General features: G+C 35.4%; 4 protein-coding genes across 4 annotated transcripts; 3 read left to right on the top strand and 1 right to left on the bottom strand.

Moving 5' to 3' along the window:
- Positions 1–838: 838 nt before the first annotated feature.
- Positions 839–9,110, top strand: LOC135675604 (small GTPase LIP1-like). The gene is made up of 7 exons (XM_065185913.1): positions 839–1,227; positions 1,912–2,003; positions 2,091–2,232; positions 3,855–4,162; positions 5,992–6,045; positions 6,135–6,265; positions 8,679–9,110. The coding sequence occupies exons 1-7, from the start codon at positions 1,131–1,133 to the stop codon at positions 8,869–8,871; spliced, it is 1,017 nt and encodes a 338-aa protein (XP_065041985.1). The 5' UTR covers positions 839–1,130; the 3' UTR covers positions 8,872–9,110.
- Positions 9,111–10,283: 1,173 nt separating this feature from the next.
- LOC135675603 (ubiquitin-conjugating enzyme E2 2) lies at positions 10,284–17,591 on the bottom strand. The gene is made up of 6 exons (XM_065185912.1): positions 17,292–17,591; positions 16,089–16,222; positions 15,980–16,005; positions 14,699–14,788; positions 12,380–12,468; positions 10,284–10,601 (listed from the first exon to the last, which is right to left on the bottom strand). The coding sequence occupies exons 2-6, from the start codon at positions 16,211–16,213 to the stop codon at positions 10,473–10,475; spliced, it is 459 nt and encodes a 152-aa protein (XP_065041984.1). The 5' UTR covers positions 16,214–16,222; positions 17,292–17,591; the 3' UTR covers positions 10,284–10,472.
- A 2,036-nt stretch (positions 17,592–19,627) lies between these two features.
- On the top strand, positions 19,628–22,684 carry LOC135675602 (uncharacterized). Its single transcript, XM_065185911.1, has 3 exons — positions 19,628–20,000; positions 21,521–21,685; positions 22,067–22,684. The coding sequence occupies exons 1-3, from the start codon at positions 19,698–19,700 to the stop codon at positions 22,166–22,168; spliced, it is 570 nt and encodes a 189-aa protein (XP_065041983.1). The 5' UTR covers positions 19,628–19,697; the 3' UTR covers positions 22,169–22,684.
- A 694-nt stretch (positions 22,685–23,378) lies between these two features.
- On the top strand, positions 23,379–27,695 carry LOC135675601 (protein SLOW GREEN 1, chloroplastic-like). Its single transcript, XM_065185910.1, has 4 exons — positions 23,379–24,111; positions 26,434–26,580; positions 26,701–26,781; positions 27,263–27,695. Exons 1-4 carry the CDS (start codon positions 23,449–23,451, stop codon positions 27,443–27,445), a joined length of 1,074 nt encoding a protein of 357 aa, XP_065041982.1. The 5' UTR covers positions 23,379–23,448; the 3' UTR covers positions 27,446–27,695.
- Positions 27,696–27,928: the final 233 nt, after the last annotated feature.

The raw sequence follows: 27,928 nt of genomic DNA, 5'->3' as shown, positions 1-27,928 counted from the left end.
GGAGAGGTTGGAGGTAGAGGCAAGGGAGAGCTAGACTACCGTATCATAGGCACGATGGGCGGGGGAGCAAGAGAGGGCAAAGTGGGAGATGGTGAGGACGAAGACGCCCAGGATGAAATAGAGGAACTAAGAAACCATTACGTGCTTAGCTTCGAATTGGTCAACGCATATACATCTGAGGTAAGATCAAAAGTTCCTAAGCTCGCCATTAGTGTCGAAGAGACTGCATGCGTACGACGTGCTGCTGGTGGTCACTTCCACGATAACACTTCCTCCTACCATTGATGAAGGTCCCAGTTTTTTTTTTTAACTTAAATTATACATGTCATTATATTAATGATTTATTGTGAGTCAGTATATCGTGTAAGCACATTGTAATGTTTATTAACTCGGACTTAACGGGAGGACTTATATATTATATTTTTAAAAATATATGAGTTATTTTAGATACGAGTAAATTATAAGAGATTAAGAGGCCCATGACCAAAACCACATAGGCTAAAATGAATATTAACCTTAAATTATACATGTCATTGTATTAATAATTTATTATGAATCAACATAGACTCTAACATTTGTTAACTCATATTTCACGGAATGAACTTATATATTACATTTTTAAAAAATATAAAAATTATTTTAGATACCAATAGACCATAAGAGCTTAAGGTAAATGATCAAAATTATAGGAGCTAAAATGGATCTTAATCTTATTTATTTTAATATCGATATTTGATCGAGTATGTGAATCCCAATCTATACTGATATAAATAAATAATATATATATATATATATATATATATATATATATATATATATATATTGTCGGTGGAAGTGCTTTCAATTCCTTCTCTCTGAGGCTTTTGGACGCACTTCTCGCCTACGCCTTTTGGATCTCAGGTTGCAATCTGCTCCGAATCATTTGGGGCTCTCCGTTTCTGTTTAATCGCAATCAGGAGGGTTTGTCTATCGAGATTTAGGTTTCCTGTCAGTTTTATCGGTGGATACTGGCGTGATGCTCGATTTGGTTGGCGGCTACGTCTCGGATCTGAGAGCGCTCGGTCTCGATTCTGGGTTTCTTGGGCCGAGGAGGCGTTTATTCTGATCGCAGAATTTTGGGGGAAACCGTCATGTTTTGGAGAGAAAGAGAGAGGGACACGAGTGATGGGGAGCAGAACGGCGGTCCACCTTGTGGCCAGGTCCGTGTTCTCGTCGTCGGCGATGCAGGTATCTGATTGATGTAAAAAAAGCGCTGATCTTTGGATGGTTAGTCAGTTTCCTCGTTGATTTTTGTATATGTTTTCCGGCATGATTATTAAGTGGAACTCTGCGGTTCTTTCATATTGCACTCTGGCAACGACAAGTGTAGGAAACTGCAAATATGCACGATTACAGACGCCTGATTAGCCATCCATTACTTGTGGAACTGATAGTTAAAATTCGAAGGACTCCTCATGCCCTGATCCGGTTTAATGAGATAACTGACACATTTATTATTTCTACATAGCTCAATTGCGGAAAATTATCCATGTAGTGGACCCCAGAAATTCAAGATCTTAAGGCTTGTTGTTGTTGTCGAAGAATTTTGGAAATCTCATAGTTCATATATTCTAAGTCTAGTTATTTGCTTTATCTTTCTAACCCAAGATGCCTTATTTTTTAATGATCAAGCTGCTATCTAATACTCTAATTGATATTTTGTGCACCTTCCTTGACCTTGACATATTTTTCATAAAGATTGGTACTTCCAAGTTCCAAACATACCGACAGTAAAATGATGATAAGTGTATATATTCATGAACATCCATGCACTATGTACGCATGAAGATAGTTCAGGAGTCATGTGGTGTGTGCTTCTGTGTGGATAATGTTGTTGTAGTGTAACCATTTCAATATTTGATCTTGTATTAGGTGTTGGAAAGACATCTTTAGTGCACCTAATATTGAAAGGCACTTCTATTGCTCGACCTTCTCAAACAGTGGGCTGTTCAGTGGGTGTGAAGGTAAAAATTATTTCTCTCTTTTTCTCCAAGCATAGGTATGTTTACTGTGTCAATTTTCTGACAAATCTCATAATTTATCTTACCCAGCATATTTCTTATGGAAGTGCTAGCAGCTCTTCTAATAGCATAAAGGGCGATGCACAAAGTGACTTCTTTGTCGAGCTTTGGGATGTCTCAGGGCATGAACGTTATAAAGATTGTCGATTTCTTTTCTATACACAAATTGATGGTAAGTCTTTTCTTTCACATTGTGACAGTTGTCCATCTGAACTAGTTACCCAGTGCTGGATTCGTCTTAGTTGCTCAGGAAAATCTGTCTTAGATATTGTTTCTGGTATGTTATTATTACCATCGTATTCTCATCATTATTTGCATCGTCAAAAGCAACAAGGGTGAAAATTGTACTACCAAGTTATTACTTTTGGGTGCTATTACTGATTTTCTTGAGTCTAAATTTTATCGAGTTGATTCTGCTTATTATATCCTTAATTGCTTTCTTTGTGATAATATAAATATTTTAAGAATTTGAATAGTTTTTCATTTATCCTTAAACACAAGAACAAGAATGACGGTTATCTTAGTTACAATAAGCCTAGTGTTCAAATAACAAATTAAAATTGGTATTGAACATAGTTGAGCCTTGCTAAACTGTCTTATATTGTGTGAGTTTCTTGGCCACAATTTAGTGGGACTATAAAATAATGAAATGTCCCTTTGGCATCTTCGAGTTTTTGGGCACAATTTAGTTCCTAGAGTGACGGAACAATCTTCTTTGAATATATGGAGGTTTTTTGCTGTATCTCCTATATATTTGACCCTAAAGTCATGCATGAAAAGAATAGGAATACTCTGCATGCTGTTGTTTTAGTAAGTTCATAACTGAATGTTGAATTGTCATATATAAATTCCAAAGTTTCTATTCGCATAATTTAAGTAGGAAAGCACCAGCAACTGTTAGTTCAAGAATAAGAAATTTGTTCAATTAAATAAAATTTGTTTAATTAACAACATTGCTGGAAGTGTTTCCCATGGGGGTAGGCTAAGTAGGAGTTGAATGAAATTAAGTCACTTTCAGGAACCAATCAGTTGAATGACATTAAATCAGGTTTTAGGCACCAAAGTGCACAATCTTCTGTTGTTAACACAAGTTAAAATTTATAAGTTGAAGAGTTGGAACATTGACCAAGGCACTTAATCTAATTGCGAGTAGGCATATATGGTCAACAAGCTTGATACTATTCTATTTTTGGGACCTTAATTTGATTGATGGGTTTCTTCATTAGTCAGCCAGCTTCTTCAAATTTTCTCATTGTAAATATAGAGGATATGACGGTCAAAACTTTCTTTTTGTCTATATTATGTTGAACTATATAAGCTGTGCAGCTGGCAGTTTCATCTCCTGAAAGACAGCTTTTTCATGGGCCCTTGAACTTGTTAAGATCCCTGCAGAAAAGCTATCACCCTACTTGGTGCTATAAAATTTGAAAATTATGGCTTACTGCAGCTTGTTTAATTTTAATGACAAATTTCTGTTTAGAAATTATTTCCTGGAGTTAAAAGGGATCTTAAACGAATCACTAGCATACGGACTACCCTTTTTTGTTCAGGTGAACTTTTTTCCTGGAGTTGAAAGGGCTTTTCAGTGAATCACAACCATACAAACTAAATTAAGACTACTACCCTACAAACTAGAATTTGTCATTAGTCTTCCATATGTAATATACACTAGTGATAAGGGAAACCGGTTGGTTCATAGAATATACTTCTTCTTTTTATTGTTTGAATTAATTTGATGTACAACTGTATCTGCATTAAATCGTAGTCACTTTTTCACTTGAAATTCCTTCATAGGTGTTATATTTGTTCATGATCTCTCCCAGAGGAGAACCAAAACAAACTTGCACAAGTGGGCTTCTGAGATCACAGCAAATGGTACATTTTCAACTCGTCTGGGTTCTGGTGGTCCTGGAGGCCTTCCTGTTCCTTATTTAGTTATTGGTAACAAAACTGATATTGTTGCCAAAGTGGGTACAAGGGTAATGAGCAGTGGCAATCTCGTCGATGTTGCTCGCCAGTGGGTTGAGAAACAAGGCCTCCTCCCCTCGAGTGAACAACTTCCATTGACAGATAGCTTTCCGGGCAATTCAGACCTATTGGCAGTAAGAAGTGCATTTTCAAATTTTGAGTTACTTTAGTACTCATGAGCAATTTAGGCTTTTGCTGCATCGATATTTAATTTTTCTCCTTAGTTTCAACTACTGTTCCTCTATGGACATAGACATGGAACTTTTTGATGGAACTGTTTGCTTTTGATTTCAAAGAAAAATTTGAATATTATATCGGAATATTCCACCTAGAATAGTTTATTGTTATTTCTCAAAGCCTTATGAAATGTTTCATGTGTTTCTATGTATAATAGGTACCATCTAGAGCTTCAATAAAAATTACAAGCACAACACACTATTTCTTTTGGCTATTTCTGTTAATTCATATCTGATTTCAGATTGGATATAATATTATTATCATAAAACAATATGATACACATATTTAGAGATGGTGTTGGGTTTAATTGGCATGGTAAACTTAATTCTTTTGCTGTTAATTCATATCTGATTTATATCAGTTTGGATAATTTATTATTATTGTGGCACAAGAGACTGATAATAAATTAGATACTGGCAGGTCCAATATTGCTCCTTGGTCAGACCAGTGAGTAATTGACAATTAGAAGTGAAATCAGTATTCAAATCCTTGATTATGACTGTATGGCAGGTGCATAATGGTGAAGCGACATGGAACTAAGAGGAGCAATTCCTTTCCTAATATTTTAAGAGATTCCTCTTTACAGATTGCAATTTAATTGTTTAGTCTTCTCTTTTGATATTTGTGCCTGTTTAGTTATATATTAATCTCTTAGTGGTCCGCATTTGCTAGTTTATTATAACAAATTAAGGTTCTTCTGGAAAATTTGTTTGAATTTTCATAATTTTTCAAGAGAAACCTCTCCTCTGACAAACATATTGATCACAATCCTGTACATGCAGCCGCATAGACTATAATTTGGAACCTTGTGTTGATGCTGTTTTGAGGATTCAGATTATTAGATGTGATGATTTCCGATCAGGTGGTGGCTTTCAGTATAGTTTCAAAAACCAGCAAGTTATTATGAGAATTGATTGTCGTAAAGGCAAGATTTTTACTAGCTTAGAGGACTGAAAGAGAGAGAAAGAGTGAGCTGAGATAAGAGTCCAACTGACTAATATCTGTTTTCATTGAATTGCACAAGGTAGAAGTTGCAAGATCAATTAATCTCTCAAACTTGGTCATAGAAGAGGCTGGCCACTATTCATAGATATTATTGAATTCCGTATCAATTTCCATTGTTATCATATAATAATACAACCAGCTTTAAACTGACCTAAATAGACACTAAATAAACCAAAAGTGAACATAAATTATGGAACACCACAAATATTAATGGAATAATCAAATTAAATCATAAGCCAGCACATGTTACATGAACTCTGAGTCACCATATGAAAGCTTTAGGTATGTCAAATTTCTACATCTAAGCACAACATACTTGGTATGCTATCTAAGCCATGACAGTAATTGTAAAACCATGTCAATCACAATCATTGTGAAACAAAAACGATCATACGAGATACATATACAAGAAAGACATGAGATTATCATTGGCAATACAAGTTGCTTATGCACATGGAAATCCAAATCAAAGCCATTCTTTTTGTGGTTTATGTCAATGAAAATGAAAGTGAATGATATGATTAAGGACCTTCAAGCAAAACAAAGTTCATTTTGCTGTTATTATCCATTTTCAAATTCATTGTGGAATTTGTCACTAACTGCTGTCTTTTATTGCTTAGTTTTTCTTATTGTTTTTCAACACTGGATTAGCACATTAAGCATCTGGTTGAAATTTTTCAGCATTTTGATGTATGCTTCTAACTTGACTAATCATCTCCAGGCTGCCAAAGAAGCCAGATATGATAAGGAAGCTGTGATAAAGTTTTTTCGTTTGGTCTGTAATCTGTATCACTCTATTAATTTTGTTCTTTATATTATACTGTGATACTTTTATTGATAAAGTGTCATTATTTGTCTTTTTAGTTGATCAGGAGAATATATATTTCTGATGAACTACCAGATCCTAGTCCATGGTCCATAAGCCCATTGCAAAACCCCATTTATTATACAGGAGAAAATTTAAGTGATGATGATCATTATCACAGAAGATTGAGGTATATTCTCCCTGAATATTAAATTGTTGTAAGACCATCCACATTCCTCATCTCTATTGCATCTTTTGTATGCAAAAGCAAAAGTCTTTGTGTCCATGCCTTTGTTTCAACTGTCTCTCGGTTAATTTGGAAATTTTATCTTTCTGCATCTCCCTATGTTTTAGCCTCAAGGCCTTTAAATTCTGTTCTGTACTACTCCTTAAATGTTAAAATAATGGTATTAGCTACTGCAATATGCTTTGAGATATAATTACCTGTTCTTTTTCTGTAAAACTAATTATGTGGTCTGATTTCTTCACTTCTGCAACTTGTATGTTGGCTGTACATTAATTAAATTCTTATGGACATGAAGGCTGCTCACTGGAAGAAGGATCAGGTCCTGATGCAGGAATGCATTGTAAGCGAGGGACTGCCAAAAGCCCTATTCCTACATTTTACAACAATGAACAATAAGATCAATAAATTATGTGCTTGCTGGTTAGGAAGTATTAGATCTTTGATTAATGGAAGTGGAAAGTATGGGTGGTACTACTGTATTTCCAGATTAGAGAGGATGGATGGAAAAAGCTGATGGAGGCTGGTCTGAATTTGAAGAATCCTGATTATAGGTGTGCCAACAGCCTCTTATCTGAATATTAGCATCTGCAAATTTCTGAGAACTCACAATTAAATCATGTCAATTTCAAGAAACACAATTTAAAGCTGACGGAGGCAGGTCTGAATTTTAAGAATCCTGATTATAGGTGTGCCAACAGCCTCTTATATGAAATATTAGCATCTGCAAATTTCTGAGAACTCACATTTAAATCATAAGTCAATGTCAAGAAACACAATTTAAAATAAAAAATGATGCATCAGATCCCGAAGAACTTGTTATCTACGAGGCTGCATATGAAAAATTACTTGGTAATTCTCAATCATAATCTGAATCATACTAATTACTTAGCATTTCTCCATCATAATGTGAATCATATTGAAAGATTCTTGCCCATCAAGTACTTCATGATATAGATTCTTGACATGGTGTCCTCAATCAGACACCATTTGATTCTCATTTGTGAGATTTTTAGTTGCCTTTGTCCATGTTAAATATTCTAGCCTCAAACGGGAAAAAAAACCAAACAACTGTCCATTTTTATGACCTTATCCTCTTAGTCACTCATGATTGGACCATTGGAAGCTGATTGAATTTGCAAGAACTGCTCGCTAATATCTAAAGAGAAAACCAAAATGGCAAAGCAAACCACATGGCAATAAAGTCAAACTAGATCTATACATTGTCACATCATAAATCCACAAGTACTGGAACTTAACTTTCATTTTCCACTTGTCTAATATATGCAGATAGATGATTGGATCTCCCCCATTATGCTGTAATAGCAGACATCTATTGACTATGTCTACGGTTATCATTTATGTTCTCCAATTATCATGGCCTTAGCAGATTCTGGATCCATCTCAAACATTTGATTTTTTTTTTATTCAGTGGATTTAGTTACATAATTAATTACAATTGTATGTATCATGATTGTTTGATCTAGATTTGCTTTACCAGATGCAGCTCTGTTTATTCATATCTATTGAACACATTAAACCTCATTCAACTCATTTGAATTGTCCTTTTTATCACTATGAATTTGTGTTGTCAGATCAGATCTGTAAGTAGTCACCAACTCTTGCTTTGTCAGCCTGTGGAACAGCAGTAAATATGTTCCTTTTTCTAATGATGCAATGAAATTTGGAATATCATGCTGCAAAAGCATTAGTTAAAACTGACTTAGCTGACTTGTGTATTTATCAATGAGAATTTTGTTTCTATTTTTAGAGGAATTGCAGTTGTTCTATCTGAAATTCATGCTGAAACTTCCTATAAGTCTGAGCTTGTCGATTTCCTGAATCTGGGCATGAGAAGAAACTAAAGAATAAATCTATTTATGTTCTAAGTACAACTGCAAGTGTTGAAGTGCCGTCATATGAAATGAATATTTCTGAACATGCACATTCAACATTCTGAGGATGGCTAATGTTCTACAAAGCCATGCAGCCTAGTTCCCATCAGGGAAAAAACTAGTTTGGTCTTTACCAAGTTGTTCCTGATAGAACAGCCAAGTGCTTCTTTATAGAATTTTAAGAGATCTACTTTCTCTTCATGGTACAATCTATATCTTGGTCATTCTGAAGAACTCATACAATTACATGATCTAGTTGATCAATGACTTGTTAGCTGGTACTCTAAAATGTTTTACTGTGACTATTATGTTATGGTATGTGACACACTTCCTGCTTCTGAGACAGCTTGATCTCTTGAGGGGCCAGCTGACACCTGGATTACTTAAAATATTCATAGCTGTTTTTTTTTGCTTTGGCATTTAATTTCTTTTATTATTGTACTAATGTAAACTCTTTCTAGCAGTTCAAGTAGTGAAGGTTACAAGTACGATGTGCTTCCGCTGCTGCCTGCTCACCGAAGCCTTGCACCAGCTCCTACACTCTATCCTCAGCAGCCTATGTCGATGCCGGAGAACTACAGTTTCCACAGACTCTCAGCCACTGGGTTACCCAGAATTAGTAGCACAAAATTGAACAAAGCTGATACCAACATTTGATTTCTACTTGGATTGACAATAATCCTCTACAAGGAATAAAAACAAAAAATTGCTTCTGAGATTGTAATTGTATGTGAGATTAGTTCTGCTTGTAAAGTTGTCTCTTTGGTGCCTGCCCATTTGGTCCTACTAGCAAGTGTTGCATTACTTATCATGACGGTATAGTCCATCATTCTTGTAGAGGATATGAATCATTTGTTTCTTCATAAGAAAATAATAAATATATCCTTTTTTGACTAGTATTGAAGAACCATGTGTTAGGCGAATGGTGGTTGCTGTTTTTGCTTGGATGACCATGTAACAGTCAACATTTTGTGATTTCCTCACCATATCATATTGTCACGGATTTAATATGTTTTGTTAAATTGTATAATACTTTTGTTAAATTGGTTAGTCTCCTCAAAATTTTGTACCGTTCCTCAACAACAACCCTATAAAAAGAAAACGAGTCATTTAAGTAAGTGCTTATAGGTAATGTAAATTATAAATATATATCTCATAAACTTTGAATGATCGTGAAAGAAAGGGTTTAAGGTGATTTATCACGATCAAAAGTTTTAATACAACAAACCAGCACTAGACACTACCTGAAAGGTTCATCCATCCATATGCCGCCACTCGTGTAGTTCTTGGGTGAAGAATTGACTGATACATTATGATATAACAAGGTCTTGTTAATAATATTGGTGGATAAAAGATTAATCTCGTTCATAAAAGGCTAGCCACCTCAAAATCTCGTGTATTGACAAGTTACTGAACAAGTAAACGCACGAGCAAACTGCCATCGTGCCTTGGTGGAAAAAATATCGACTCCAGATCTACCTTTACAAGATATAAGTCGAAACGATGGTGCAAGGGCAACCAATAGGGACGACAGTGGATTGGCTTTTTTTGGGTACCGAAGCCTCCCACACCAGAAACAGTTAGTCGGATTCAAAAGCTGGACACCAGAAAATCGATAAATACTTTTATCTGCTGATTGATCATAACATCAAACCTAGCCTAATGAGGCATTTATATACATGCACACAATAGGCATCTGCTCACGTAATGACCGAAATAGAACAGATAATGAAAGAAGAGAAACATCTACGATCATCACCCACTGAATAGTAGTCTGCCAATCCAATCATCAACTGACACCAAGGTTTCATTATTCGTAGAGGTAAATTAGAATACGTGCATCAGCCAGTAGAATTAGCATGGTTTGAGATATCATTCAAACTGTACCCGATAACCAACCATGATGTAAGCAAGGATTATTTCCTCGGTTTGGATTGGATCCAGGATCGGCTAATTGTTTTAGACTTTGCAGACGGTAACTGATACGATTCGATACCAGGTAGTAGCAAACACTTAATACCGGACAATAACTTTGCTCTGTTCAAATAGAGAAAAAAGAACAAACAAACTAACAAAGACGATATGTCTATTATAGCAAACAAGCAAGCTAGATAGGCGTAGTTCACGACAGCAAGCAAGGAAATTGGATTACAGAGCTTATGTTGGATTGCAGTTTTTACAGCAAATAGGCAATCATTTCACTAGCAACAGTAACAAACAGCTTCAGGATAAAGCGAGCGCGATGTTCCATCTGGTCATCAATCCGCAGTCCAGCTTTGTTCGACAATCTCACGCACTTTTCTGTTGTATTCACGCTTGTTCTCACTGAACATGCGTGCAGCCTCCGAGTTTGCAGGCGAGTTGGGATTTGGATCACAGAGCAAAGACTGCAACAAAAGACCGAAAATTGGTTACACCACCAAAAGATGATAATCCTGATGTATGCCTCGGACAATACTGAGTGATGAAGATTCGACTCATAGAGTGTTGACCCATATATACCTAAGTACAATGTTTGTCCTTAAGTAACCACCAACATAAATGTGAAGACCTACAAAGTTTACTGCCTCTCCCCATATGTATCTCAAAATAATAAAAATTGTTATTGTTGTCCACAAAGCTAGACAATTTAATGTAAACATTAGCTTTCTAGAGAAATCTACAAGTACAACGAATGCTACCACCGTGCCCATAACATAGGGAAAAAGATCATTGTGCATTGCAAATAAACTCAAGGTTGTTCTAGTAAGGAAATAGAAAAGCAAGGATGTAAAACAAAACTATGCACTGATATTCATATGGTAGCTAATCATATATTGGTAAAAACTTCCAAATAATTAATCCCAGTCGAAATTGAGTATTCATGAACTTCAATGCTCAGAATCCTCATGAAAAATGCTAACTAATGACTCAACAAGAATTCATTTCCTTAGATTTTGGTGGCCTTTGGATAACGAAAGTTTATTAGCTTAAATAATTCAACTTGTGTTGGAGAAAAAGCACCGTTGCAGCATTAGAGATCAAAGTTATCAAGCACTTCGGTAATCATAGACAGATAAATTCCTATATTCACTGTTTTATGTAAGACCTCTAATTATAAGACTCTAACTTCAATTTTCAAATGTGCCCTATATATGAATTTGATGGAAGACACTACTCAGATTACAAATATAAATAAAATTAAAATATCAAAATACATAAAAAAAAGTTGAAGATACAATGGCATGCATCATGCCCGAAAAAATAAATATAACAAAAAGGATTTAACAAACTAATGGATTCATGTTGCTATCATTTGCTGCAAATAATACATAAGGAAAAGATCAGTAACTTGTTAAAGAAACTACTTGCTCTTGTTGCATTACTTGAAAATGATAAATTTACTTGGATTTTGTTTTTTCCAACTCCATCATATTACTCTAACAACAATTATCTGCAAGAAAGAACCATTTAAGAGAAAAGGCAAGCTGTAGGTGCTTAAGTAGCTACGTATGCCATATCTATGCATTATGTTGTTTAACCTGACGCTTGAAACGTTAGGTGCCTAAACAGACTATCCCGTTGGCCTAGACGGCATCCGATGACAACATTTAGAAGATAGGATTTAAAACACATGAGCACATAATTATGAAATAAAAACAGCAATACAGATAAGATTTGAAAACATCAGCTTGTTTTTATCATTCCACATAAGGAAGCACCAAAAACCAGCTCAACCTGACTTCTTCTGTTCAATAAGTAGACCAAAGGTCACTATCATGCTCGTGCCTAAGATAGGTACCAACAGCACCTCTTTATATTTTGTAAATAAGGTTCAACAAAGGAGTAATATAAACCACAAGGCCTAAACCATGAAACACATCTCTTTTTCTTGCTTTTTCTCTTTTTTCTTCTCTAATTCTGTTTTCACTTTCTCATCACCTCTGATATTTTCATACTCTATGCCTGAAACCACCACCTAACGACCTTTCCCATACATGACTAATCTTAGCCCATCACCATCACTCCTCCCATCAAGCCATTAAACACTAATATATATTGCACTTCAAGGAGCAAAAACAAAAAAAGAAGATGAATGTAAACCAAAGTAAAAAACTTTAAATAAAACTCGAAGGAGAACAAAGGAGAAATTTTAGCATCAATTAAAAAGTGGAAGATCTACTACCTGGATGGAAGTAAGAACAGCAGCTACATCATATATTGGGCTCCATTGGTTCTGCAAAATATCCAAGCATATGCTTCCATCCGCATAAACTGAACATTTTGTTCAAAAAGCATTACAACGGACCCAAAGAATGAGAAACACCAATATTAAGCAATGATTCTAACAATCATGACCAGTAAACTTTTGTGGCATAAGATGACATAAGAAAGGACAACTTCAGTGACACGATGATAACATCAAATTAAAGCAACTCTCATGCATACAGAAGGGATGACAAAGAGGCACTGACATAACATTGCTACTCTAGAGGATATAGGTTACCATGAAAACTTATCACTTTATTCAGTTCAACCACTGCATATATTGAATCTCCCTAGATCCTGCAATGGCAAGAGCCTCATGCACTAGGTTGTCTTACTGGTTCAATAGCTGACTTGATAAGAATTGAAACATTGAGACCAAGAAAAATAGGCATCTCTTATTAAGATCCTAATAAAGTACCAATCAAGAAGGCATATAAAATTAAATTTGGATGAACTTCCCCTTTGTTCAAACATGCATCCATTTCTTCAAGAATTTGTTCAGCTACAACTATAACAACATGTCATAATGTCCAAACTACTGGAATTCAACTACATGAATCTTTTTGCACCATTAAAATCTATAGTCAGACTAAGAGTAATCAAATCTTTTTTTAATTACTCACACCATTAATCATAATCAACTTAGTCCATCTAAACAAGACATCAACAAGTCTTCTGTTTATGTGTTTATATGATCGTAAAACATTTTCCCATATTTAACCCTCTATCAGGGTATACTAATTCTTAAAAATTAAAATATTATCTATTCTATTTGTCTGATAACCCTGCATATCCACCTCAACATCCTCCTCTCAACTATCTTGGCTTTTTATATGGTTAAGCATGGTTGGCCTTGTCTCAAAATTTTCTTTTAATATGAAGGGCACACAACAATCACATAAAACTCTTACCTGCCCTGTCTACATTTAACAATCTCATTTTTACTCCATAAACAATATTTTCATTGATCACTCATTTCTGTTGAATAGATACAAGATATACTGTCTTTTATCCACAAGAACTTGTCCAACATATCTTAAGTTTTCTCTTAGCATTGATAAAATTGTATTTCACATGATCAGTCCACGTTAGTCCAAAACCCTTAGTTTCTAACAAGTATCTCCATAACTCAAATTTAGAATTAATCCCATCTGATGGTTCATCAATCAAAATAGTATCATAACAACATATACCATGGAAGTTTATCCTACATATGTCCGCTAGATTCATCCATTATCAATGTAAAAAGATAATAGATTACGGTTTGATCCTTAGTACAACCATATCGTATAAGAATCATCTAGACACACATCTTGCCATCCTTACACTAGCGACTACTCCAAATTATGATTCCACTTTGTTCTTTTCTCTTTAAGCCTAGACTGTGCACTTTAAATTCTTCACATTATTTCCTTATGCTACCACTCATACACCCTCTACGAATATATATTTCACTTACCAGTATTCTTTATATAATAGCATTTGCATCTAAATTTTTCAACAGAACTGTTTTGATCAAATCATACTATTTGTTGGGCACAAGCACTTAGAGCATTCTATAACTCTGCTACTGAGACAAACTTAAATAATAAATTTTATAACCAACTCTTTTTAGCTTAGCAATATACTTCATAAAATCTCCTACAGCAATGACAATCTCTTCCTACGCTTTATTTCCATGTATACCAAAGCTTATATCCAATGTTATCAATTTCCATACATTTTTCACACTCTTACATAGTCTATTATAAACAAACTAAATTAGATCTCCTCCTAACCATCAGAACCACCAATTCAAATCCTTTTCTTGCAAGGGTTCTATACTCCACATATCTAGTTTAATCCCATAATCACGGAATAATTTGTTCATGTGTATTTATTGATGAACTAGTCTTACAGTCAATCTCAAGACTGGAAAAAGGAGGGTTGCATTAACTGATAACTTGTGCAAAACTTTATCATATCATGGATCTAGAGCAGCATACAATATAAATACAAAATGTTCAACACATTTTTGAGAGCAATAACATCTGTCTTGGAGTTCAACAATAGATCCCATCATTTAATAAGCGAGGCAGCAGAAGGTTAACCACTCCTATAACTAACTCCTGTATCTAGTGATAATATCATGGTGCATTTTGTCTTGGCATTCAGCTTATTCCGCCATAAGACCAAAATAGAAGCATGCATCTAGACGTTCCTGGAAAATGAAAACAGAATCAGCAATTCCACTTACTATTAGGATGAAACATTCGAGAAACAAAGCGTACAGTTGGTGGCTTATTTGGATAGTCCTCTGTAAATTGAAGTGTCAGCTTAAACGTCCCTGGTTAGATCAAATATTTCAAGATCAGACAATACAGAAACAATATCAAGTTATTGATCACTGATGAATTTATGGAAGCAGGTATATGGTATAAAGCCACCAAATAAAGAAAATAATATGAGTTGAAGCAGGATATGCCAACATAGATTAGCACATAAGTACGACTTGACCAATGGAGGATCTAAACCCCTCCTGAAACTCATACATCAAGCTGATTATTAAAGTAGAAACAATCAAATGTCAACGTGAAAATATAGTTCAATTTAGATTATATAAAATTTGAGTCATCTATGAGGATGTCGTACGCCTTCCGAGTTCCACTGATTTCTTAATTAATATTCAAATTTCTTCTGTAAAAGAAGATAAGATTGTAGTGATTGTCCATGATGGAAGGGCTGATGAAAATTGAGCTACAACAGATTCTGTAACACCTTATCTTGGAATAAAAGGATATCACCCCGATAGTAGATTTAGTTATTTGGAATATCAGAAGAATATGAATAAATGTTGCATAGAATTCCAGAATTAAATATAAAAAAAATCATATTTTGGCTATTTCTTCATCTAGATCAGTCTAAATGCCCAGATATCTAGATGCATTGTAGTCACCAAGATTTCAGACAATGTCCCTTCAATTTCAGTTAAGAACCATAGCCTAGGCATCAAGGCCAATCCCAAGATATGGTTTGGATTTCACAATACAATCTCCATAGGCCTATTATATATGCATACATAATTACATACTATAGGAATAATAAAGACCAGAATCCATTATACAAGCTGAAAATGAGCATCCCAGGAAAATGGAACAATTTCATTACTGAACTTACTCAATTTAGTAGATATTATCACACATGCTTAACTCAAATTACTGGAATGGTTTCATCTCAAAGGACACCTTTATAACTTTTATCTACAAGGGTTATCTATTGGTTTTCCTATTGTGTTATAGTATAGAATCAGCATGGATACAATTAAACATGCTTGAAGACTTCTGAACATAAATGAACAATAAATATATTGATAACAATTTTATCTATCCCATGATATGCAACAAAATGTATCAGCTAGGCATCAAACTTAAAGACTGATAGAAAAGATGTGATCAGGAACAAGTGACATTTTCTAGAACAATAGAAACTCAGTGTGATGTTCCAACTCTTTAAGCAAATACTGTGGCATTATACCTACCTCCGTCCCAAGGTGTGTCATCTGGGCTGCAGTTCAAAACAAAAAGGTATCAGTAAAATCACCCATAACGTTAACCAAGAAACCATGACAAAAGATTCTCCAAACATACCCAAATATTACAGCATTCCAAAGCATGATGTTGTTGTCATGGGGAGCACCACTGATACCTGCAGGAGGGTCCTGCTGCAGACGCTTAAAGTCCCTCATCAGCCTCTTCCTTGCCGGAGTGGACATCCTTGTTGCCTAGATAAAAGATATTGTCATGCTCCACACAAAGTTAGTATAAGAAACACGAAGTTCACATAACTCTCTCTCTTCGATCCACGTCTTTTAGAAACAAAAGGTCACCATTCTTATTTTGGATGGTAGAGCAACTCTCTCCCCTAACTGGAAGTATGGAGAGCAATCATTTATCTCACGCAAGCTGCACTTTTCCTCATTGATATGGTAGACAACCCCTGTAATGGCTGCAGATCTGATATAGACTCAAGATGTCTTGTAACCCACTCATAATCTAGAATGATCATTTGATCATATTGGGGGGCATGGTGCCCCATCTCAAGAAAAAGGTTTTGAAAGATATCATGGTTCTTGTTACTGACAAACAAAATTCAGGTAAGCTACGGATACACAAATTTGTTTTTGTGACAACTTGGAATGAGAACTGCATCTTATTTCATATAAAAAAAACCACAATGGTAGGAATTGATTTGATTCAATTCAGTTTTTCGTAATATCTTTATGAAACCCCAACACACAATCACAATCAGCACGACGGCCCTCTTTGTGGTTAATACATCAACCTAAATTAAATAGCACATGCAATATCCAAAAAGTAAGAATATTCTAACGGCCATAAGATCATCCAACGCCTACCCAGTTACCAGTTTCGGGAATCATAAAAAATTTCCCGCAATAATAGCAAAAAAGGAACAGCCTAACCAGAGATTTCCACAACAAAAGATGTCAATCGGTGCCCTCCGAACAAACAATCACGATTGGCACAAAAGCCCTCTTTGCAGTTAATGCATCGACATAAATCAAAGAACATATACAAGATCCGAAAATTAACAGAGCAACTCGGCCATAAGATCAGCCAAAACTTATCCATATACAAGTATCCCGAATCATCTTCCTACATAATAGCCAAAAAAACATGGCCTAACTAGGGTTTTCCACCAACAAAAGACACGAACTAATGTGCTCCGCACAATATCAATCTCACCACCAAATCGCGCGGGTAAAGGGGGCAGTACCAAGCGAAACGATCAGGAAATCAACATAATACACGAATCAGAAATGTTTGCTCTACCTGTAACCCAGCCGCGACGGTAGATTCTACCAGGGACGCAGGCGCACGAACAGTAGCTAATTCAGCGTCGCCCTGCCGCCGAATCGAACCCCTCTTCGCCCTCGATTTCAGCAAGAAGGCAACAAAGGAAGAATCCTTTCGATTACCCGTAAAAGGGCGAAGAGGGAAGGTAAGAGAGGAGAACGGGCGAATAGCTATCGCGCATCAGGAGCGAAGAATTTATAGCTTGGAGATTGGGGATTTATTTTGACCGTAATTTCCGTAACACCACTTTGCGAACGACTGGAGACACGATTCCAGGGGGTTCCCCATTTCGATGTGGTGCGTCCCACTTCATATATATATATATATATACACACACAAACAATGCCCATCAGTTCCTCTGTAGATTCGTAGCATGACATAAATATTTACATTAATAATGATTGAGTGACATTTATTAGATAGATGCTAATTTAGTGACACATACAATGGATCCAAAATAGGTGAGAGAAATATATGTGCCTATATAAAAATCTATGAGCAAATTGCCTACAAAGTTCTTGGCTTGTACAATTGTTTTTCCATTGAGAATCACCGATTTTGGTTATTTACATGTACTTTTCAATATAACAAAAATGTCATCAAATCATTTTATTATTATTTTACTCCGTTCATTTTCTTTCTTTTTCGAGCTCATTCAATCAACTGATTTAATCCAATCCAACACTTACATCGGTCCAAGATAAATAATAGTAAAAAAGATTAAATAATAATAATATGTCCAATAAATGTTTGATGTTAATTAGACCCACTATCATTATAGTGACACATCAAATAATGAAACATTTTTAACTAATTTATCAAAATAACAAAAAAAATCTGCTAAATTTGATAGTTTTGTGATTTTTTGAAGCTCGATATGATTTTTTTCACAAATTTCAACATGATAAAAGTTCAAATTGTGCTAAATTTGATTTGATTTTTTTTTTTTTTGCAACTAATGCCATATTTCATGGATTTTAAGCACAATAAATCATTATATATTCTTGTCTGAAATTTTGGAATAAAATTTGATGAAAAATAAGTTAATTTATATTGATTTGGATTAGTTTGTGCTGGTTTTTAATGGGAGTCCAGAAGTGCAACTCTAGCTTGATTCAATGATGTTTCGTCCTTGGTGCTAATGTCTTCCCTTAAATCATAATTACGTACGAGTCAATTTTTCGAACAAATATTTATCTTCTTGATGTCTCTCCGAGTAACTTCGAAAGTAGAACTTTGTAAACCTTTCTTAGCCTTTAATAGAATATATATATATTTTGATTCTTTGATGTAGCTTCGATCTTTTAGATAGATTTTATGATCAACCATAATTTAGTTTAATTTCAAGTATAATTGATCAACTTCGACTAAATTAAATTAAACTTTCACAAAACTATCTAGTCATTTTGCTAACATGATTAATACTATGTTTTATATTTTTGGAGGATTTTATGAAATTTAATTATGATCGAATATAACCTAGTTTAATTACGAGTGTTACTAGATCAACTTCAACCAAATAAATTAAAACTTTGACAAAACTATCTAACATTGATGCTAATACGATTAACACTATTTTTTATTTTAAAAGATTTTATAAAATTTAGAGTTTTTTGTTTATACTATATGATTGAGTATAGTTGGATTTAGTTTTGATTTTAAGTTGATTAGTATCAATTTTATTTACTTTTTAAAGATATATAATAATTAATTATTAAAATTTAAAGTTTTCTGAACTAATAGAAGTATAACTTAGTTCAATTTTGAGTGTGATTTAGTTAACTTTCACTAAATTAACCTAAAATTTAATAAATATATTAGGACATGGTTCATTGACATAATATTTTTTTTCTATTTTTTTTTATATTTTATGATAATTTATTATTAAAATGAGAGATTTTTAAAGAATTTTTTTATCAAATATAACTTAGTTCAATTATGAGTGTAAATTGATAATTTATATTAAATCAATCCAAAATTTCCTGAGATAATTAGGATATGATTGTAAGATAATCAGTGTTTTTTGTTCTTTTTAAATAACATTTTATGATAATTAATTATTAAAATTAAGATTTTTTGAATCGATACTGTAATAAAATGTAGCTTTTTTTAGTCCAATCAAATTCTATTAAACTAATTTAAACTTTTATAGAATCATTAATATCGTATATTCTATTTTATGATAATTAATTATCAACATTAAGGATTTTTTTAAATATATTATATGATCAAAAGTAACTAAGTTTAATTTCCCATTAAATCCCCCTATATAAATGCACATATGACCGTGACACGCATAAATACTCCTGCGACGTCTCGTTCGGCGTTAGGGGTTTGTGGATTCGAGCTCGAGGATTAACCCTAGAAGTCTTGCGGCCTCCGATGGGTTCGGAGTTCGACATCGAGCGCATCCTTTGGACGGAGCAGGAGATCGCGGGCCGCGTCGCCGAGCTAGCCGCCGAGATCTCCGGCGACCTCATCGGGGCGGCGGGGCCGCCCGTTGTCTTCGTCGGCGTTGCCACCGGTGCGTTCCTCTTTCTTGCGGACCTCGTCAGGCGGATCACCCTGCCGTTGGCCGTCGATTTTGTCCGGGTGGAGTCGTACGGGTCGGGTACGGAGTCCAACGGCGCCCCGAAGATCTCCAGCGACCTCAAGATCGATATTAGAGGAAAGCATGTCGTGTTGGTACCGATCGGTTTCATTCTTAATTTCGTTGCATGGTTGAGGATTTTATTCTTGTTTTTATGGTCCTTTTGTGGGTGTTTGTTCACTGAACTGAGTCTGGACGCAGATGTGCTACATTTAAGGTTCATGCTTCGTTTTGGTTGCAAACAAATATTCCTTTCGAGTTTAGTTCGTTAACTGGAATAGTTGAAATGGCTTCCTTTGGTTATTGAATTTTATCTTTGCTCCCTTTTCCAGATAATTTAACTGCTATCCGAATTCAGTCCTTTTGGTTTATTATACTGTGATATCGAAGGCCGAGCAAACTTTTATACTGATATACCGATCGATGAGTGAAGCCTGAACTCAGAAGTCAGAAGATGCGGCTGGGCTGTGTTTCCATTTAGTTGATGGTAGAAAGGGCATAAGCTGGAGAAACATGTTGAAACTTTATATAACTCATATTAGACATTTAAATTAAAGCCTGACCTTTTTTTTTTCCTTTTTATGATTTAAATACAGCCTTATGTTGCAGGAGCATGTTTACTTGGTTTTCATGAATAGTATGTGATAGGTTGTGATGCAAGGACATAAAACTTGTGCTATACCCACATAATCCTGTTTTGAGGAAGCTATTATAAATGGGACTATTGGAGCTTTGTTTCCTTATGTAAAGAAATTCAAGAGCCAAAATAATATACTTATTGACATACATAACATGTTTTTCGCAGGAATTTATGAAGCTTCTCCTCAATTTCGAGACTAGATTTTGGCTGATGTTGGCCTTTCAAGAGTTGTTCTAAATGCAAAGCTACTTTATTTTAATATTGTTTGCACCACTGCCCAGTTGAAATGAAAAGGTGAAGGCTTCTCGCACACTATCGCTTCATCCTAGGTTACTTACAAACTCCATTGTGAAATAGGAGGCCTTAGAATAGGTCATATTGGAATTCATTATTGGGATGAGATTGGTTTAAAAAGTTCACTTCTTTGTATTTCAGTACCCTAGTGCAGTCGTAGTAACAATCAAGGATCGAGATTTCTCCCGGACAAGGACATTGTGACTTCTAAAATTCTCATGACATAAGCTAGACACTTTGTTTAATTTGCACAGTAAGGAGCTTTTGTTTCTTCCTAACAAAACCCAGCTTTTAGTGCAATATTTTTTTAGGTTTGAATTTGACCCACAACAGATTCTACAACTTTTTGCTATGGGCACGAATGCAACACGCAAGGTGTTATACTTGGCATGTAGCGCATACTGCTGCGAGTTTGTTAGCTTATCTTGTTCCCTGTCTACTTAATGAGCTCTTTTCTTACTGAGCTATCCTACATCTCATATAAGAAATATTAGGTGGTCTGCTCATCCATATACTTAGCCATGAGAGGTATTGAATGTTTTTGTTCCTAAAATGTTCCAGTAGAGTTTCTTTCCAAAATTATGTGGTTGTACTCTTAAAATGTTCTTTTTGTTTTTTTTTTATCAGGAAAAACCTTGCATGTTCTTTGGTGGTTTCCTTATCAGATGTAATATTTTGTAGGTTGAGGATATTGTAGACACAGGAAATACTGTTTCCTGTCTCATTCCACATTTGAGAACCAAAGGTGCTATCTCTGTGTCGGTTTGTACTTTTCTTGATAAACCTGCAAGAAGGAAAGTTCATTTCGAGCTTGTTGGAGGGGGAAAATTCTATAGGGGGTTTGAGGTGAGTGGCTTGCTTTATATAATATCAGTAATAAAATTTTGTTCATAAATATTTTTGTTGTACGACGACTTCTGTCTATGTATATAGGTAACATGTGATCATGCAGTCATGTCACAGCATTAGCATTTACTAGTTTACTTTGTAATGATCAGATGGCTATTGAGTTTGTTATCATGATTCATCTTTTAGCACTATATTTTTTTTTATAAGTGCTGTCTTTCGTTGAACTTTGATGCTACTAACATGCATATAGTTTAGTGCTATTTCGTTAGATAATTGCTTCCTGCAAATTGTATCACTTCAAAGATTCAAGCTTCTTTGGAAGCATTCATGATGTCATCACACGAACTGTGACATTACTTTTCAATTTCCTTGTTGCAGTGCCCAGATAGCTTTGTTGTGGGTTATGGCATGGATTATGATGAGCTTTACAGGAACTTGCCTTATGTTGGTGTGCTCAAGCCTGAAATGTACAACAAATAAAGCAGCTTGACCACATCCCTAACTTTTATGCTAATACCAGCACAGCTGAAAATTTAAAGATTGCAGAGATATATCTGGAAAAATTGTCTTTTCTTCAACGCTAGTACAATTTTGTGTTAAAATGTATTTCCTTACTGGTAATTTCATTCAATTAGCAAATTTTATAAACATTTCTTTGAAGCATTTCGTCATCGCTAACTGCATGTGGCATGAGCTTCGGTGTAGGCTTAATAACTCACTGTATGGACCAGTTGCAGTTGGAAGTTTTATCAAGAATGGAGTATCAATCAAAAGGTCTGCTCTATGTTGAAATTCATCTGAAGATTTTCAGGAAGATTGGTTTAGATGGCTGTCTTATCGAACACAATATTTTGGTGTCTGGGTTGATTAGGGCTCCTCACACTTGGTCTATTTAGCTCGAATGCTTTACTCTTGTGCTTGCCTCAGTTATGCTTCTTATTTTACCCTTGAGTATGGTTGTGTTGTTATCTGATCAAATTCTAGATGGTTTTTACAGACCTCTTAGTCAGTTCTAACATAATAAGTCATAAATGATGCATCTTTTTGTCCTATTGGTTGGTTTATTTGATTCAAGAGCATTCATAACCTTTGTGGGAATACACATTACCTATATGGTCTGACTCTCTACTTGCCATTGATTTTGGATGCTAAACGTCTCTTCTGACTGAAACCTAATGTTTTCTTTCTTTTGGCAAACTGATGCCTGTCCGCTAATGAGCAATATGAGAAAAATTTCTTCCTAACTTTAACTGAAAGTTATTGTCTTAACTGAATTGGAGTTTTAAGGCTTAATACCATGTGGTTGTGGTATCGATTTGATTAAGCAATCACTCTCTAAAATGTTTGGAATTGTCAGATTCAATATGTTTTGAATTATTCGATCAATTTTCTTTACATGATGTGCGGACTCGAATTTAAGATAATAATTATATCGGTCTCTCAATTTAAAATTTAGTGTACAAATTTTCATATACACGGTATCAAACTCGGATCGGTCATAGATTTCCTCAAACTTCGATTGGTGAAACCATATGTTTAATTAAAAATATTTTAAAACATAATTATATAATATAATAATGGAAAATTTAGGCAACCTTAATCACGATATAAAAGGGCTTGGTAGATAGGAGAAGTAAAAATAAAAATAAAAATTATTATGGTTCACAATATAATAATCACGATATTGTGGACGGGCGCTTTTCGTTCTCGCCGGATGCCAAAGAGGGTTTAAGCCGCGGTTTTTGAGCAGGAACTCTTCCATGGCGAGCTTCCATTCCGCCATACTCTCCGCCCCTCAATTCCACCAAAGACCCTCCAATTTAGGACTTCGGATCGACTCGACAAGAACCCTAACCTCCACCTTAGCTCCTCCTCGCCTCCTTCAGCCCTTCCCTCTCTCCACCAAAACCCTAGCCTCAGATCGGCTCGTCCCATATCTCCCCAAGATTTCGTGCTCCCGGACACCCCAAATCCCCCCACTCAGCCGTCAAAATGCGAACTTCTTGAGAAGGATCGCCGGCGGAGCCGCCGTCTTGCTTATCGGCTCGCTTGTCTTCTTCGGGAGACTGGGTACGCGGTCTGCTTTGGCGCTGGATGGTGCCCAAAGGAGCAATTTTTCGGCGCCGTTGGAGGAGAAGATCGATGCGTCGGGAGAGGATGAGGTAGAGATGTACGCCAGGGTGTTGCAGAAGAACCCAAAGGACGTGGAAGCGCTGAAGGTGGTTTTGTATGGTAAGTTGAAGAAGGGGAAGAGAGAGGAGGCGGTGAGACTCGTGGAGCGGCTGATCGAGTTGGAGCCGGATGACGTGGAATGGAGGCTGTTGCAGGGTCTGTGCTATGAGTTGATGGGAAAGCTGGACAAGGCTAAGAGACTTTTCAAGGATATATTGAAGGAGAGGCCTCTCTTGATTAGAGCTTTGCATGTAAGCTAGTTTTTTGAACTCATTAAGTATCATGAATAGCCCGATCAACTTTTTCACTTCTTAGAGGTTGCCAATGCTATGAATAGGATGGAAACTCATACTAAGTTGTGGCGGGGTTCAAATTAGGTTGGTTGAATTCAGGTTCATTTAGAAGTATCCTATGGCTAAGGTATTAATGGTTAATAACATTAAATTTCATTTCTCAGAGGCTGCCAATGCTATGAATACAATGACAATTCAGGAAGTTTGTGTTGAATTTGAAGTAGGTTGATTTTTGGTTGATCTAGTTGTTATCCAAACCTGACCCTTCGATAGTAGGTTTGAGTTTGTTATTCTATATCCGAATTGTTCAATTCGGTGTATGGTTCAGGTTGTAAGCTTTTGAGGACATGTACAAGGCAATAAAATTTTCATCCATCTGTTTCATTCAAACGATTTTTGTATTTGGTTATTGCATTTCCAAAGGGTGATGCTCCGTAAGTTCCCTTCTTTTCTTCATAAAAGTAATACTTTGTGATTCTGTGTACTAGCAACCATCAACAGATTATAAGAGACCCCTCGGTGATATATTAGGTTTAAGAGATCAAAGACATGCAATAATTTTATTTGTAATTTGCTTGCTGAGTATTAGTATTTGTATGCAGGTTACAGATACTCGTGTAAGATTCATGATGTAGGATAAGATGCTTTTTCATAGAGTGATTCTGAAACCACCCAACAGGCTTTTGTTCCATTTGGTAATCTGGCAGAAGGTGTTTTTTTTAAGAACTCCTCGTATCCAAACTCATGAGATGTTGGATACATATTTGCTAATTTGCAAATCGGGCATTTGTCCAACTATTGATTATACTATGCCAAACAACAATAGAAATTCATAGAGTAGATCTTTTTATGATTTTAAAGTTTTATGAATTTAAATTTCCATATTTGAGTTCTTGTAAGGCTGCAACATACGTATCATGTTGCTTTGTAATATTTGTTTGCCCAAATCCCCATTTTTTGTCTTATCAAATTGGACAACTGGATGCACATCTATATCACGTTCGCATGCCCCTTCCTTGTGGACCTGGTTTCAGTTTAAAATTTTTTGTTCTTTTATGTGTTACTTAAATAAATACTTGCTTCCTCCTTGAATAAGAAATTTTGGTTGTTTGACCTGCAAGAATCAGCTATCAAATGCAAAGAGATTGGCAAATCGGGTCCAAATAGGAGTTCATGAATATCTTGTGCATTGAAATATAAAATTGTCTTTGTTTGAAATTCAATCTGATTGTAGATTGTGATTCTTTGTGGGGGTTCTACATGTAGACTTAGTTATATGACTGCCAGCAGCTTTCCAGGGATGGACACTAGTTCCTGAAGTGGGGATCTGGATCAACAGGATCAGCCAAGGTTGGGGTATGGTTCAACATCTAATCCATGAATCATATCGAGAAACCACAGTGAAACAGCAAATTAGATTGAAGATAAAGATACAAGGTAAAGAGAAAATAAAACCTAAGCCTGCATGCACTGCATGGTCAACGTAACCAGTAAAAAAATTGACATATGTACTGAACTTAGGGTGTAAAAATTGTTTTGTTTTTCTTCATTGTATGTGTTTGAACATTTAATCAATCAGCAAATTTAGCTTTTTCCTCAGCTTTCTTCTTTTTTTTTCTTTGTTCATCTTCTTTCATCTCCTGATTCTTAGATGTCATAGATTGGTCTGTCTGGGTTGATTCACTTGAGATAGGCTTATTGCACCAGACTCTTACTGATCTCATGAACCGTACACTGGAAGATCTAGAAAAGATGAGGGTTCCAACAGTGGGTTCAATTGATCTTTGTCCACAATATGTATTCGATCAATCTAATTTGGATCAAGTTATTTTTAGAACCTTCGATATAGATATCTTTGAGTGCATAGATTGTTGTCATGTTTGTTTCCAGTTGCCTAGGAGATCACAGTGTCCTTATGTTTTCTTATAGAGTTGCAACCTATATAGCTCTATGGTTCATGAGACTTAATGATTTAACATATTAGATCCCGTCTGTTTTCTTGAGCTTTCATGAAAATACATTGCTGAGATGTACCTTCAACTGGGAGGTAACCAACTTTTTAGTAGTTTTGACTTTTGAATTCATATAAAATTATGAAATTTACTGATTATACTCTGTGTGCTAAAAGCCCTCTTTATACTAGTTTTGTGTTGTATTAAATTGCTTTGTCCTTCTAATAAAGTGCCGCAAAGAAAAGTCAACAGAAATATCACATTTAATCTTTTCTTGTTTCTTAAAGAAATGCTTCAGGATCTAAAATGTGCAGCTCTTCCATGTTAGGGTCTTGCCTTAGCCATGCACAAGAGTCGTGAAAGTGCAGCTGCTTTTGAGATGCTGCATAAAGCTTTAGATCTTGCACGTCGTGAGAACAGAGTCACTGACGAGCGGAATATAAAGATCCTGATCGCACAAATGCATGCCATAGTGGTACTAACTTTTACCAATTCCCCCTGAAATTTATTTTGTGGTCGTCATCTTGCAAATATATATATGTGTCAGCGACCAGTAGCTTATCCTTAGTGTCAAGGCTTATATTTTGTCATTCAGGGTGACCTAGAAGGTGCTTCTCAGCATTTTCAAGATCTTGTCAATGAGGATCCTCGTGACTTTCGACCGTACCTCTGCCAGGTATAGTTTCTCATTGGATATCTTTCTGTTGTAGTCTGTAACTATTAGTTGCATCCAATTGTGGCGACCGTATCCGGAAGACTAATGTTTGATATTCTTGCTCAAATTTATGTGCATGTTTCATGGTTACTGGTTTTGACTTTTCCATGAAATCTACATCTTTGTGGCCACAAGTGGCATCTTCAAGTTCTTCATGTCATGTGGTTGTGTAACTTACAGCCTTTCTGCATCTCACCATGGTGTGCTTTAGGTTTATCAATGTGCTAGCATCACATATCCAAAACTTGTTGTTTGGTTTTGCTCTTTTTATGATTTTTCTCTTTAAGTTTTGCAGCTTGGGAGATCCGGGCCCTAGCTCCATTTAACTTTTGCCATCATAAATAATGACTGTTTTACTTCTTAACCTCATTGCAAGAAACTGGCTTACCATCATCGTGGCTGCAATGTCTCATGCTGACGTATATTTGCATTATGCGTGCAGGGTGTCATCTACAGTTTATTAGACAAAACGAAGGAAGCCGACGAACAGTTTGAAATATATCGAAGCCTTCTGCCTGATGAATTTCCTCAGAGAAGCTTCATTGATGATGTTATACTGACAGCAAAAACAGAAGCCAAGCAGCTTGGGAAAGAACTCGAATCTGAATATTCACCCCGAAAATAACAAATATAAAGAAGATATATTATCTCACATATTGTTGGTAACATCTAGATTCATTGCTTTCTTCTGGAAAATGAAAGGAGAAAAGGAAAAAGAGCAGAGAAAGACTCGTGTAATTGTGTTTTTGGACATTGTAGTTGATTATATTTACTGTTTAAGATTGTGTTGCATGACACTTGAAGGATCAAGTTTGTCAACAACAGATTTATCCACTAAGAACTCCCAATGACATGCTGAATCTTCTGAGCTTCAACTTCCAGTGCTGTTGTGGATTTGATCAGCTTTCACATGAGACAGATAAAATCATGTTACAATATTTTTTGAGAACTTAGATCATGAAAATTATGGTTCCATTCATTCTTGCCCATGTAAATAATTGTCTAATCTAGCAAATTATAATTAGTATGTCATAAATATTATGTCTTTTCAAAAGCTAGTCATTGATTTTTGTGCCAATAGATCGCGAGTGAAATAATTACCATTGAT

This window comes from Musa acuminata, chromosome BXJ1-6 (assembly GCF_036884655.1).
Source record: "Musa acuminata AAA Group cultivar baxijiao chromosome BXJ1-6, Cavendish_Baxijiao_AAA, whole genome shotgun sequence".
In the NCBI taxonomy this organism is placed as follows: Eukaryota; Viridiplantae; Streptophyta; class Magnoliopsida; order Zingiberales; family Musaceae; genus Musa; species Musa acuminata.
The sequence above is the reverse complement of the archived record's forward strand: the minus strand, read 5'-3'. Positions and strand labels throughout refer to the sequence as shown.

Bases quoted from the DNA above. Each gene is read 5' to 3' on its own strand.
- LOC135675602 (XM_065185911.1), top strand. From the start codon at position 19,698: ATGGGTTCGGAGTTCGACATCGAGCGCATCCTTTGGACGGAGCAGGAG. The intron at 20,001-21,520 runs GTACCGATCGGT...AATATTTTGTAG, and splicing joins GAGGAAAGCATGTCGTGTTG to GTTGAGGATATTGTAGACAC. The intron at 21,686-22,066 runs GTGAGTGGCTTG...TCCTTGTTGCAG, and splicing joins AATTCTATAGGGGGTTTGAG to TGCCCAGATAGCTTTGTTGT.
- LOC135675604 (XM_065185913.1), top strand. From the start codon at position 1,131: ATGTTTTGGAGAGAAAGAGAGAGGGACACGAGTGATGGGGAGCAGAAC. The intron at 1,228-1,911 runs GTATCTGATTGA...ATCTTGTATTAG, and splicing joins TCTCGTCGTCGGCGATGCAG to GTGTTGGAAAGACATCTTTA. The intron at 2,004-2,090 runs GTAAAAATTATT...TATCTTACCCAG, and splicing joins GCTGTTCAGTGGGTGTGAAG to CATATTTCTTATGGAAGTGC.
- LOC135675601 (XM_065185910.1), top strand. From the start codon at position 23,449: ATGGCGAGCTTCCATTCCGCCATACTCTCCGCCCCTCAATTCCACCAA. The intron at 26,581-26,700 runs GTACTAACTTTT...TTTGTCATTCAG, and splicing joins CACAAATGCATGCCATAGTG to GGTGACCTAGAAGGTGCTTC. The intron at 26,782-27,262 runs GTATAGTTTCTC...TTATGCGTGCAG, and splicing joins TTCGACCGTACCTCTGCCAG to GGTGTCATCTACAGTTTATT.
- LOC135675603 (XM_065185912.1), bottom strand. From the start codon at position 16,213: ATGTCCACTCCGGCAAGGAAGAGGCTGATGAGGGACTTTAAGCGTCTG. The intron at 14,789-15,979 runs GTAGGTATAATG...TGATCTAACCAG, and splicing joins TGACACACCTTGGGACGGAG to GGACGTTTAAGCTGACACTT. The intron at 10,602-12,379 runs GTAGTAGATCTT...CTTTTGTTGCAG, and splicing joins CTGTTCTTACTTCCATCCAG to TCTTTGCTCTGTGATCCAAA.